We start from the raw sequence: 13,259 nt of genomic DNA, 5'->3' as shown, positions 1-13,259 counted from the left end.
TGCGCGCACCTGCAGCATACATGTGCGTCGTATGGAAGTATGGGAGTGTTCACTGAAAGTCGCTTAGATATGTGAGGTTGAGCAAAGTGGCAGGCCCAAGTCCAAAATCACCAAAGAATTTGACATTCCGGCATCGGCTGTTCGACACTGTCCATCATTTTCCAGAAGAAAGAAGGCATACTGGATGGGTTTGAGACGAGTTTCTCATGCAAGAGAAAACGCACCTGCGACTTGATGATGAAAGAGTGCCAACTGCTTTGCGCACGTCGGATTTTCTCTCGCGAGCATGCTTGCTGAGATGCACGATCCTCAGAGCTGAGCTACAATGTTCTCTACGGGACTGTGTGCAAACATGTTGGCGAAGCCACCAGGGATAACTTTGATTTGTTCGCACTTGTCGATGTGGACGTTCCCATTGTTCTTGCCGCAGACGCTGCAATCATAAACCTTTTCGTGCGGCCAGGGTAAACATGAAGCGACGTTGGAGAGGCACCTCTGGAAACGCCGACGACTGCGGAGACACAAAACATTTTACAGCTGTTTTGAAACATGGTCGAGTGCAGCTGCAGTGACAGTGAGTGTTCTTGCTATGCCTGGAGCAGTTCGAGGAGAACTGATACCCAGATGAAATTGTCAGCAAACTCCACTTAATTATTAATGCGAAAGCATTAACTCTTTCATGGAGCGATCCGACGTCATCAGCTTTGAAGCCGTGCCAAACGGCCCTTTCCCCTGTCCCAATGTCGTCTGCAGCAGAAATCTGATGGATAGGCTCCCATTGGCTGGCGTGCGTCATCAAGGAACGAGGTTCTCATTGGCTCTCGTGCGGCGTAGCTCCAAGGTACGCCACTAGAGTAGCCCTCTCCATGTCGGTGCTGCGCACGCAGCAGTGCGGTCGCCGGTAAGGGGTGCGGCGTTGCGTGCCTGGCTGTAGAGCCCACCCAAGCAAACTCCTGAGAGGGAGCATGCCTGAGCTCAGCGCGGTGCAGCCACTTCATAAGAACGCGCGCTTGGTTGTCAGCCAGCAAAACGTGGCCATCCATGCCACTACGCCGCAGACGAACTAAGGGAGCAAAAGAACGACATTCATGCTTTCGCATTCACAACTCATAAATGTTTAGGCGTCCTCGGATTTTTTATTTTTTTACTCGGTAAAGCTGTTGCGATTTGTTCATAACCAAGATTCGTTGGATTAAGTATACGGTCAGAGTGTTCCACAGTGTTTCCGTCCACTTTCAATACTACTGTTGCGGTTGTTTAGGCTCTCGTTTTTATCGAATTACCGCCTGTATAGAATTGTTTTGCCATCCTGTTGATTTCATTATAATGAGGGATTACTGTATATATGTCCTAGGAATTGGGACACAGCAGTTTTGTAAATAATTATAAAATTGAATTCCCCTTTTAAAACAGTACTGTAAAGGGGCTAGATATAACTTCTTAGAAGACGGTGCACGATGCACAAGTAAATAGTGTGCACTCTTACGTGTTCCATTTGTTTGTGATCTGAACTGCGTGTAAAAGTTTGCCGGATCTAGACATCTTTGTGTGGCTGTTTTGTCCGTGCAGGCAGCCCCTTCTTCGTGAAGGTGAGCGACAACACCCAGTCGATGGTGAGCGGTGCTTCGCTGAGGACCACCTCCATCACCCGCGGTGCCAAGTTCACAATCGACTCCAAAGGTGCCGAAGCCTCTGACTGCAAGGTCTCCATTGTCGGTGAGTGGAGGAAGGAAACCTGAGCCTAGGGTTCGGTGACGAGTCATGTTTTTGTCTCTTCACTGAAAAACTCTGTTGGTGAAGTTTTACAGAGGGAGGAAACTAATATAACAAAAAGGGCGAACAACACAGTCTCATGCTTTTATTGTGAACCTGTACCAAATTATCTGCCTCATTAGTTTAGTCTCCTGTGTGTTGTTAGCATTTCTCTCCATACTTTTAGCAATTTTAAGAAAATGTCATTTGAATAGTAAATAAGTCTCATTATTTTATAGACCAACACGCGGCCCTGACGTCACGCTGCTGCGGTGGCGCTGTCGACGGCACTGCGCATGCGTAGACGCCTCACTTCACGCGAGTTTGGTTTCTACGCACGCGCAGTGCCCACACCTGGTGTGGGCAAAAGCGGGCTTGTTTGTAAACAGCGTGTCGGTCTATATTTGTAAGGGCTTTTGACTGTTTAGATGAGTGGTATTTTTGTTTAGTGTAAAGACATGCATTCAACGCTTCTTTAGTTTGTAACTTTTCGTTTCACATATACTGAACAGAGGAACTGAATAAGCTTGGAGCACCTGGTGAAGCATTGCCAAAGTTAATTCAAATATTTTAATTTGCAGGTCCCTCTGGCAAAAAGGTGCCTGTCACTGTGACGAGAACATCACCCACAACTTTTGATGCCGAGTTTCATCCTACAGAAGTTGGTGCGTTCATAGTTTTTGTTTCTCTTGCACTGAATTAACAACTCCTGAAGTCTTCTACATAGATATGGTAAGACACTCAGACAGAGACCCTTGCTTGTAAATGTACCATATTTTCTGTGCTATAATACATGTCTAAAAGTTGAAATTCCAGGCTGTGTGGGCTATCTATGCATGTGGACTATATGGGTATTTAGTTTTTCATGATCGTTCATTATGACGAGACATGATGGTTTTTCTGAGTGAAAGATTATGTTAATGATTTATAATAGGAGCTTTTTTGTGAGCTAAGAAAGCAGACATTTGCCAAGGTGTGCCGTAGAAGAAGATTGTTGTGTCCACTACGCACTAGATGCAGATTATACACGGCGTGCGGACAATCTAAGAAAAAAACTTATTTTTGACTCCAAATTTACCCCTGCGGACTATACACCGGGTGCGGACTATAGCCTAGCTGGAAAATACACTAATTATCTCTGAGAGCCCCTTCTAAATTATAATTTGAGTATTGTTCGGTAGTGCGTTTTAAGGTTTGTGTGTTTTATAAATCAGTGGCATTATTGGTTTTAGTAACAGACCAATGGAGCGTTTGCTTGAGGCTTCCTGTAGCCAGGATTAAAAAAAAAGGAAAAAAAAGGGAGTACACTGTGCCCTAAATATTTCTTATTTTGTTTGTCATTTTTTTATATTTTACTTTTTTTTTTTAATAATGCCACTATTAATTATTCAAGTACCTGTCGAGCACCTCTGACCTTATGATCGACACGTGATATCTTCCTAGAATATCCCAACAGGTTCAACCGTGGGAGCATTGGGTCTTTACTGACAAACTCATGAACAGTCTGTTCATGCCGTAGGTTTTACCCTGGCCAATGAAACCTCTATACAGGTCCAAACCAGGTGAATGTGCTGCTCGACGGAACAGCCTTGGCAGGCAGTCCTTTTACATGCAACGTCTATGATGTAAGCAAAGTTCGGGTCACTGGTCTGAACCCTGGAATCGTCAACAAGCCCGTCACCTTTCAAGGCACGTTGAACGCTTTGTTGGCCACTCATTGAACTTGTTTGCTTTGTCCTGTGTTTGCACAAAGTTCAGGCATCCAAATTACAAATCATTCATCTCAGTTGCTTGGTATCTTTGTTGCGAACCAGAATTTTTTTATTAGTTGCTTGGTGTCTGCATTGCAGCCCAGAATTGTGTAAATCAGCATCTTGATTAGGTTAACCTGTCCTGTAGTACTTCTGTGGCGGGGATTTTTTATTTATTTGTGCTCGCTCTGTCATTCACAGGACAACTTTTTTTGTTTATGTGTGGGTAGTCGTCAAAGATGTGGATGATATCAACCATGTATTGCAGGCAGGGCCGTACCCAGAAAAAAATTTCGGGGGGGGGTCTTCGGGGACAACGGCGGCCATTTTGAAAATGTCTATTGTCTTATTTTCGCCTATGAATCATGTGCATCGGTGGCATATAATGGAGAGTTATAGCAAACCGGCGAACCGGTACCGGTTTGGTACCCGGTAGCCGACCGGCGCCACTGCGCGTGCGCAGAGGTGGAGATTAAAATCTACTGGCTGCAAGTGCACCGACCAGGGCCGTTCACAGAAAAAAATTTCGGGGGGGGGGGGGTCAGAACTTCCTAACCCCCCCCCCTGGTTACGGCCCTGATTGCAGGATAACCGTGTTGCGTGCTGTACCATGATGCTAATCGTAGAAGTTTCCACCATGCCTGAAAATTTCTGGCAGCTCTACTTTTAAATTGTCCAGTATCCCATGCACTTTGCATTTTAGAGTAGATGGGAGAATCGCCTGATATTGGTCAGATCTTTGACAACTGTGCTTCATGCATTCATTACTGGGTCGGTTATGCCCACGTGGCAATAAACTTCACCAGATTCTCTCTTAGCAAAACGGCTTGTTTGTTTGAGCAGTCAGCAAGAAACCTATAGCTTTGTACTGCTGTCATGACCTTCGCTTTTCACGTGTTTCAGTGGATGCACTGCAGGCAGGCAATGGCACCCTAGAGCTGGTGGTGCGGACGCGCAAGTCATCAGTGTGTGCCGAGTTTGCCATGAAGAGTCACGGCATCTACGAGGTGACCTTTGTGCCCACGGAAAAGACTCCACACTATGTCAACATCACATTCAACGAAGAGGACATCCCCGGTGAGTAAGCAGAGGGCACACAGGGATGGGACACAGAGAGAAAGAAAACATCTTTATTGCATCAATTCGGGTGCTAGAATACGAAATCGATACTTTCTTTCCTGGCTTCTCTCCGAGTCAGTAACTGCTGCGGAGTGTTGAAGAGGAACAGGCAGTACCCAGGGGGGAGGCCCATAAGACCCGGGCCTCCCCCGAAATCTTCCATTTTGCTGGGACCTCCTCTCCCCCCTCCCCCTCATAGAGCATTTTGTTATGGGCGGGCCCCCCCCCGAAACAAAATCCTGGCTACGTGCCTGGTGGGGAATGTGAGACGTTGAGCAGTTGTTGCTTGGTGCTTTTTGCAAAGTGTTGCCTCTGTGATAGCGAACTTAAAAGGACACTAACACCCCCCAAAAATGTTTTTTTTTTAATTTTTTCCAGGCGATTTAATATGGTGTCAGGAGACTGCCCAAGCAATATTTTGCTACGGAGTCATATATATTTAATAAAGCCAAAAATACGGAAGTCACGTGGCTATACTGGACCGCGTTTTTCTCTCTCCGCTTCTCTGGCATGCAGGCGACGACAACGACAAAGTTGCACATACTATTTGTCGTGCGATTGTTTCATACTTAATATCCCTTCCGCTTGATGTTCTGCGCTTGAAGATGGATTGGTAGGTACCACAAGCGACGGTTCCGAAGTAGCGGACCCACGTGCTTTGCAACCATGATCTGTCATGTGCCGCCATCATATCGTTGAGCCTGCATGTACATTGCCATATTGAGAATGAGGTCTCCATGTACCTCCTGTGATCTGTGCAGCATACTTTTTTCGATCAACCCATTTGCAGCTTCTTCGAGGCCACGAAGAATGAGGTTACTATTATTTTCTATTTGTAATATTGAGTGTGTGCCTTGATGACCCATATTTGGTACATAGTTATCCCCCGTTGTAACGAAGTCGGCAAGACGGCAAAAAAATTTAATATAAGCCGTAATTCAATAAAAGCGATAGAGCCAAAAAGCAATGCCAGTAGCTTTGAAGGTGGATGGGAACACTACGGTACACTCTGACCGTGTATTTAATCGGACAAGCCTTGGTTATGAATATCTCGCGGCAGCGTTACCAAGTTAAAAAGTAATTAAGTGGAGTTTGCCGATAATTTTATCTGGGCATCAGTTCTCCTCGAACTGCTTCAGGCATCGGAAGAACACAGTCACCGCCTCTGCACTCCACTTTGTTTCGGAGCAACCGTAGTATGTTTCACGTCTCTGCAGTCGTCGGCATTTCCCGAGGTGCCTCTCCAACGTTGCTTTGTGTTTACCCTGGCCACACGCAAGGTCTACGATTGCAGCATCCGTGGCAGGAGCAACAACGGGAACGTTCGCATCAAAAAGCGCGAATGAACCTAAGTTATCCTCAGCGGCTTTGCCAGCATTTATTAACACACTCCCGTAAAGATTGTTGTAGGTCTGGGTATCCTGTGCCAACTCAGCAAGCACGTTCGCGAGAGAAAATCTGATGCTCACAAAGCAGTTGGCAATCTTTCATCTTCGGGTCGCGGGTACGCCTTCTTTTGCACAAAAAACTTCTTGAACTCGTCCAATACGTTGCTTGGTCTCAAAACGGTGGACAGTGTCAAACACTGTCGGCTCTTTTGGACTTGGGACGGCCACTTTTCTCAGCCTTGCAGATCTAAGTGACTTTCGGTAAACACTCCACATCTCTCATACATGCGTGTAGTACGCCGCAGGTGCACGTGTCGGGGGGCTCTTGAAGGGATGATCTCCTCTGGGCTCCGTCGCTCCCTCGACCCGATTCTGATAGAAGGCGGCCTGCGTCCACTGCGGGCGCTGTGAGCGGCGTCGGTACATGGACGCTGCTCCCGCTGCGCCGCTGCTCCCTGACCGTGTCTCTGCATCGGTGCATCGGCATTGGAAGCGCCGCTCTGCGCGTCCTGCCCTCCGTCATCCGTTTACTCCATTTTCTTGTTTGCCGTTTTCCCTCAGTTCCGTTTGCCTCGGTGGAGAAGGGGGTGGGAATGCAAGGGTCTCCGTGTGCCCCCTTGTAGGCTTGCATGCTTTTGACACTGCGGTTTTCGTAATAAGTGTGGTTGCCTGCCGATACACTCCCAATAATTCGGTTAAAAATGCATACATTTTGGTCGGGAGCACGTTGAACTTCGATAAAGGTGATAATTCGAAAAAAGCAATTTTGTTATAATGAGGGAGTACGTTTGAACACTACATGACCATGGAAAAGAAAGTGAGTGCGACTGAATCTGGCCAGTTTTTGAACGGCTGTTTTTGGGTGGAAAGGAAGTTAATTTTGAGCCACAAATTGTATTCTGGGAAGTAGAGTTTTTATAGGTCATGTCCAAATAAAACCTTGCCGAGCATAAATTCCCTGTCTGTGTCCTAAAAAAATTTTTTTAACAGCTTGAATGGATAGACTTTTTAACAAAGTGTACAAGGAAAATTTTTTTTTTATTTATGGCACGAAACAAATTTGTAGTTGGCGCCCGTGGAAGCCCGCGGAAAAGTGGCAACTAGCAGTCACGTGACTGGCCATCAGTCACGTGGTGCTTGCACTGTTTTGGGAGCTTCCTATGGCCTCTGAAAGTTACTCTTGGTTTTTTTGTTGCACTCCTTTTTCTGACAAAATATTTTAATGTTTACGAAACAACAAGTATAAGAAAATCGTCACTTCCATTTTGACTCGTATAATAACAAGCAAAAGCTTCACTATTTTCTGTTCGAAGGGGCGTGGTGTCACATATTTTAGTCAGTGTTGGGAAGTACTTTAAGTTTATTGCACTTAAAGTAATACTTCAATTAGGTTAAGAAAGCTTGTACTTTTAGCTGTTCCTTAACGTTTGATGCTCATTGCCATTATGTATGATTAAAGGCCAGAAAGTTTGCGACTTACACTCAGAATGTTTTTTCCGGTAATTATGCAGGCAACCCATTCAAGATTGACATCCGGGATGGACAGCCGGTCATTGAACCCAAGGCGGCGCCAAGGACAAGCTCGTCGCCCGTGGTTGCACGTGGCGACGGCCTCAAACAGGGACTGGTTGGCTCTGCCAATGCCTTCGAGATTGACACCAACGGTGCTCCTGGAGACATCGACATCAAAGTCACTGGTATGAACGTCTTCTTTGCATTTGCCGTTATTTTAACGTGAAGCATTCTTTGGCTAGTTGCTCCGGATTTCGTGAAGCCGCATTTTGTGAAGCCGTGGCCTGTGACGTCCCACCATGCAATGCCCGCAGCATTGCATTATGAAACTTCACAGACTTGCACACCAATTCAGTTGCTACACACCAGTTCAGTTTCCCGCTAAATTTAGTGGGGAAATTGACATCACATGACCCAATGTCACGTGATCTATATGGCAATTTATTTTCTCCTCTAAATTTAGTGGGAAAATTAAGGTCATGTGATCCACACACCAATTCGGTTTCCCCACTAAATTTAGCGGGTATATGGTGTCACGTGACATGACGTCACGTGATGCTAGAACGTTTCATGTGCGGAACCCAATTGCCCAGCAAATTTTCCATACAAGTTTCTTTTTGTATGGCAGATCGGAGCAGTCGGATGTTTTGTTCAATTTTGCTCCGTTTCCAAGTCTGTTACTACTTTTCGGCAGGCCCGCAAGTGTTTGGCAGCCTTGCTCGAGACATTGGCAACATGATTTTTTGTGATGTGACAGTGTTTTGACGCAGTGTTTTTGTCAATTAGATATAGTGGACAATTAACGAGATTGGGTGGCATGGTGAGCAAATACCGAAACCAGAAGGGGTTCCTCGTGTAACAGTCAAGAGGATTCATTGATGTCAAACAGGTTTACAGTCTTTGCACAGGATTGTGGCTCATTCAGTGGTTCCACCTCTGTTCTCTCTCTTCCATTGGGCATGCCAGGTCCTTCGGAGTCGCACCAGGTGCGCACCAACGTGCTGCAGCTGGACGGGCGCACATACCGGGCGGAGTACCACACCCGGGAGGTGGGGCTGTATCGGGTGGAAGTGCTGCACGGGGGCAGCCCCATCTCGGGCAAGCCTTTCGTGGTTGAGGTGTGCGACCCCAGCAGGGTCAAGGTCGTGGACATTGAGGACGGCATCGTGGGACGCTCCCAGACGTTCAGGGGTGTGTGAGACGGGAGTCCCCGTGCCTGTTTTTTTCGCTAGTCGGGTGTCCGTTGCAGTTTATCTCTTGCCTTACCCGTGACGGGGATGAACATGTAGTTTTTCGTCGGGTGCTGTCACGTTCGCAAGCCAGGGGAAGATGCGTTTACAGCATTCCAGCTCTTTCTCAATCTCTTTCAGTTTTGACGATGACACCTTAAGCCGGTGGCAGACCATTTGCTCCATTTTAGTTCTTTCTCAATTTCTTTCGGTTTGGACGAGGACAACAATGCAGTCACTCTGGACGAAGTGCCAGACTACATAAACCTTTTGATCCAATTCTATACATCAAGGGGCTTTACAGCCAATTGTGTGCCAATGGACTGGTTGGACCCATGTTAGAAGTGAACACTCGCACAGTATCAGGCGCGTAGCCAGGGGGGGGGTGTTCAGGTGTCAGAACACCCCCCGAAATTGTACCTGATATATACCGTATTTACACGAATGTAGGTCGACCCTTTTTTCACTTTTTGAAAATCTTAAGTGGGGGGGTCGACTTATAATTGAACCAAAGCTTTCCACCGCCGGCAAAAACGAAACAATCGTGATATCATGGACACCTCGGCTTGTTACGAGTTCAGCCAGCCGTACCCCTAGCATTACACTGTTTTGTGCGCTCATTTTACAAATTAATTATTTTTTCTTTGCGCAAACGAGTTTTATTGGTAGCGATTCGCAAATTAACCGGAATGCACGGCGGTGAACAGAGCACGGAGCGCCCGACTCCTGGGGGGTGACGGCACTTCTCGTAAGAGCCACTCCGGAGGCCGCTGGAACAGCCTCATGGCTCGCTTACCCCGCGGCACCGCGGCTTCTCTTCGCAGTTTTTCGCACGATTCACGGTCGCACATCGTTTGATCGAGTACGAGATCATGCTGGTGCGCTAACTATGTTCATTTGTATTGAAACGCGTGATCCGGGCAGTTTAGGTTTTCGGTGCTCGTTTATGGCCATTATTCACTCAGAAGCAACCAACAACTGCACTGTTGGACGCAAGTTCGACCCGTCGGAGTGGATGATGCTCCAGTGGAGCCTGCAGTGGCGTGGAATCTTGATGTGTGATGGCAAACGAAGACGCTTCCGCAGGCCAAAGACTGGATAGGTGGGGATGCCTTCTGGGGTTGGAGGTCAGGCTTGCAACGTACGCCGCAAATGTGCGCAATCGGTCCCTACCCGTGACGTCCGACGCAATCGCCGAGCAAGCGCGGAAGATGCGATTGATCCTGTCATTTGCGAAGTGCGAGATTTCATTGGACGACGCCGCCGACGTGCTTCGAGAACGTAGCAGTGATGACGACGGGACTGACATCACCAGTGCGGACGAGTCGTAGTCTAGTCGCGGATGGAGTGAGAACGACAGTGAGCAGCAAATTCAGTAAATTGTCCCACCTCCAGCGTGAACTTCCTAGTTCCTATAACGCCTGGCCATCTCATGCACCTCGCACGTGCATGCATAGCCAAAGCACGCCAGAAGGCATCGATTGTGTGTGGGAGGCTCGGCTTTCGAAACAGATAATTTGCCGTTCTCATGTGTTTGCAATAAAATGCGCATCTAAAAAAAAAAATGTTTTTTTGTTGATGTGCGATGTGGGGGGGTCGACTTACAATCGAGTCGACCTACAATCGTGTAAATACGTAACTTTTTTTTTTCACTTTTGGAGATTAATTAGAGCGCTTTCCGTATCTTACATGTATATTTTTTATTGTGTGTGTGATTGCACCAGCACCTTGAAACACCCCCCGAAAATATTTTCTGGTATTCAATGCGCAGTATTCAAGTTCTCCGTCGCATTGTACTATCATTTCAGATGTATAGGCCTCACGTCATCCACTTGGTCACATCTGCAGCTTCTTTCTTCATCAGTCCCCAGAAGGCCGGCATTAAACTCCGTTTCGCGATAACTTGGCGAACTGTGGAGGCTGCGACCCCCACGACCCTATAAGGGTGCTGGAGCAAGGCACATGACAACACTCCATGATCAAGTCCACCGCGGCCCCGTTAATGCAACAGCAACAGAGCCCTCCACGACAGTAGTTCTAGGCTTCTTTTCTTTTAATGGCAATTGAACTCGCGTGATTCCATCTATAACAAGAAGATATGAAGAATAATGAATAAATAATCACAAATTTATAAGTTTCAATTATATTTACATAAAACAAGTAATGCCACATCCATATCCGCTTGATTTTGTCGCCTTGTAGTGCCGTGGCTCTTGGCAATCACCGGCGATTGCAGCCGTGTAATTGGCCGTTTCCACTCAAAACCTCATACTGCATTAGCACCCCTTCACAGATTCGTGGCTAACTTGAGCGTATGGTTGTCTTATGAACTGTTCCTGAAGTGCTTGCTATTCTAGCGGTCGGAAATGTTGCTGCGGTGGACGTTCATCTGAAGCTGGTTGGTTTCGGAGCAGATGGCTCTTGGCTAGCAGATGACAGCCAGTTCCTCTAGGCCTCATGCCCCGCATTTGGCGTGGTGACACAAATGCTCCCGTGACCTCGGGTCACGTGCCTCGCTTTGATGCTCTTATTGGGTCGTGGGGCCCTAGCCTCCACAGTTCGCCAAGTTATCGTGAAACGGAGTATAGTATGGCACAGATGTCATACCTCAGATGATGATAGTGATGAAACTGGCCAAATTGCATTTTGGAAAGTGTCTGTTGACCAGCATAGAATCAAATCAAAAAAAAATTTTCAGTGATGAAACTCTTAAAGGTATATCATTAAGAAATCAATAGGCATTTTGTGAAGAGGTTATTAAGTTTCCTTTTTATAGAAATTAAGTACCATGATCCAACATCACGCTGTCATGTGCCTTTAAAAGGCCAAAGTGTAAAGTAGAGAGAATGATTGTTATAGAGTATACCCAATTCATGCTCAGATATGTGCATCAATGTTGTAAGATCGCAATGAAACCAGTACGTGCAAATTGTTCGACTTGCAGCGAAGGACTGAAAATGCAATCAGCTCACAATAATAGAAACTGCAGTATCTCTTAGTTAACATGCATACTGGTAAATTGAGGGCGTGGATCATGTACCTATATTGGTAAAATTTTTGTGTTCTTGTTATATTTTTTGTTATTAGCAATAGTAAAGGATTTATTTTCAAGGGTGAAAATCACTCCACTTTAATTTATTATCTGTCACTTCCAACAGAACCTTTGGGAGTCATCCATGCGGAGCGCAAGTTCGTCTTCTTCTTGCACAGGTTTTGCGATGATGTCAGAATGCCGAGCTTTTATTGGCTGATTGAAAAAATTAGTTGATAGACCTCCAGGGTATCTAGCTTTGAGGTCTACCCGCTATCCTTTCAATCAAAGCCCATCGGAGCTTGGTGTCGTTTTGACATTACCGCAACTCCTATGCAAGAAGCAGACAAACTTGTGCTCCGCATACTGTTAGCAGTTGTGAGCGATTGTAGTGGGAAACTGCAACCCGACGACCTCCCCTCCTGCCAATAGTGGACACGACGCGTGCGGGCCACGGCACCCTTAACGTCGTCATCACGGCGGGAGGCCGCGAGGTCCGCAACAACATTCGGGAGTCTGGGCCAGGCGTCTACAAGGTCTCCTACGTGCCCAAGTCGGATTTGCCGCACAAGATAGACGTCTACTACAACGGTCACCAGGCACCAGGTATGTTTTCGCACTGTCGCTCGAGCCTTGGGTGGCATCAACTCTGTTTTGGTGGGATCCATTCATTTTGTAATTTTTGCCACTTAAGTTTTACAACAGAAAAAATGCCATGAGGTCTGACAGTGGAGTAATGGGGTTAGGTAATTGGTTGTGGTATACTGCCTTGTTAGGAGCTGTGTTGCCTGTTACCACAAATCAGAAGCGAAAGGAGGATAAATGTGTGAGCCAGTCACACATTTATCAATTATGGTGCGGTTGTTTTCCTCGTTGCACATTGTTTCAATAAATATCTACTAGTTGAAGTTCAGCGTTCGTCTTGTCTACCGTCCATCTCTTTCTTTGTTTATTGCACACCATATCACCAATTTGTAAGAATGGACCAACTCGTCTGCATCGCCACCTTGATTTACTGCAGACAATGTTTTTTTTCTTTATTTTTTCCTTTTGAAATTTTTAAGTGTACACTTCTCTTGTCACTTTCTTAGGGAGATTTCGTAGCCTCAATGCGCGGTTGCGTGCCTGTTGCCAGGTTGCCCGCAGATTGTGGAGGTGCGCGACCCGGGCCATGTGATCATTGCCCACGGTTCGGGACTCAAGGCCTGCCAGCTGGGCAAGACGTGCAGCTTCGTCATCGAGACCGGTGGTTACGGGGACGCCAAGGACTTCGACATTCTCGTGTCCGGTACGTCACTCTCCTTTGCGGGGAAGTTACACTTCAGCCTCACCAGCTGCTTGCCATCTTAATTGTTTGCTCGTGCCAAACTTCTATCAGGGTGACCACTATTGTAGAGCATGCAGCAAATGTAATGTAGACACTTGGACTGTTAGTAAAACTTGCTTATAAACAAAGCAAAACAAAGAAATGCTTAGA

The 13,259-nt window shown here is 46.6% G+C and overlaps 1 protein-coding gene across 1 annotated transcript in view; it reads left to right on the top strand.

Moving 5' to 3' along the window:
* Positions 1 to 13,259, top strand: part of LOC8031199 (filamin-A) — a 180,023-nt gene that overhangs the window by 137,158 nt on the left and 29,606 nt on the right. The window contains exons 32-39 of the mRNA XM_040218746.3: positions 1,570 to 1,716; positions 2,334 to 2,417; positions 3,304 to 3,441; positions 4,407 to 4,580; positions 7,522 to 7,707; positions 8,489 to 8,713; positions 12,215 to 12,388; positions 12,918 to 13,070. Of these exons, the coding sequence (XP_040074680.2) occupies positions 1,570 to 1,716; positions 2,334 to 2,417; positions 3,304 to 3,441; positions 4,407 to 4,580; positions 7,522 to 7,707; positions 8,489 to 8,713; positions 12,215 to 12,388; positions 12,918 to 13,070 (1,281 nt within the window). The remainder of the gene's footprint in view (positions 1 to 1,569; positions 1,717 to 2,333; positions 2,418 to 3,303; positions 3,442 to 4,406; positions 4,581 to 7,521; positions 7,708 to 8,488; positions 8,714 to 12,214; positions 12,389 to 12,917; positions 13,071 to 13,259) is intronic.

This window comes from Ixodes scapularis, unplaced genomic scaffold (genome assembly GCF_016920785.2).
Source record: "Ixodes scapularis isolate PalLabHiFi unplaced genomic scaffold, ASM1692078v2 PGA_scaffold5__190_contigs__length_132052651, whole genome shotgun sequence".
NCBI classification, from domain to species: Eukaryota; Metazoa; Arthropoda; class Arachnida; order Ixodida; family Ixodidae; genus Ixodes; species Ixodes scapularis.
The sequence above is the reverse complement of the archived record's forward strand: the minus strand, read 5'-3'. Positions and strand labels throughout refer to the sequence as shown.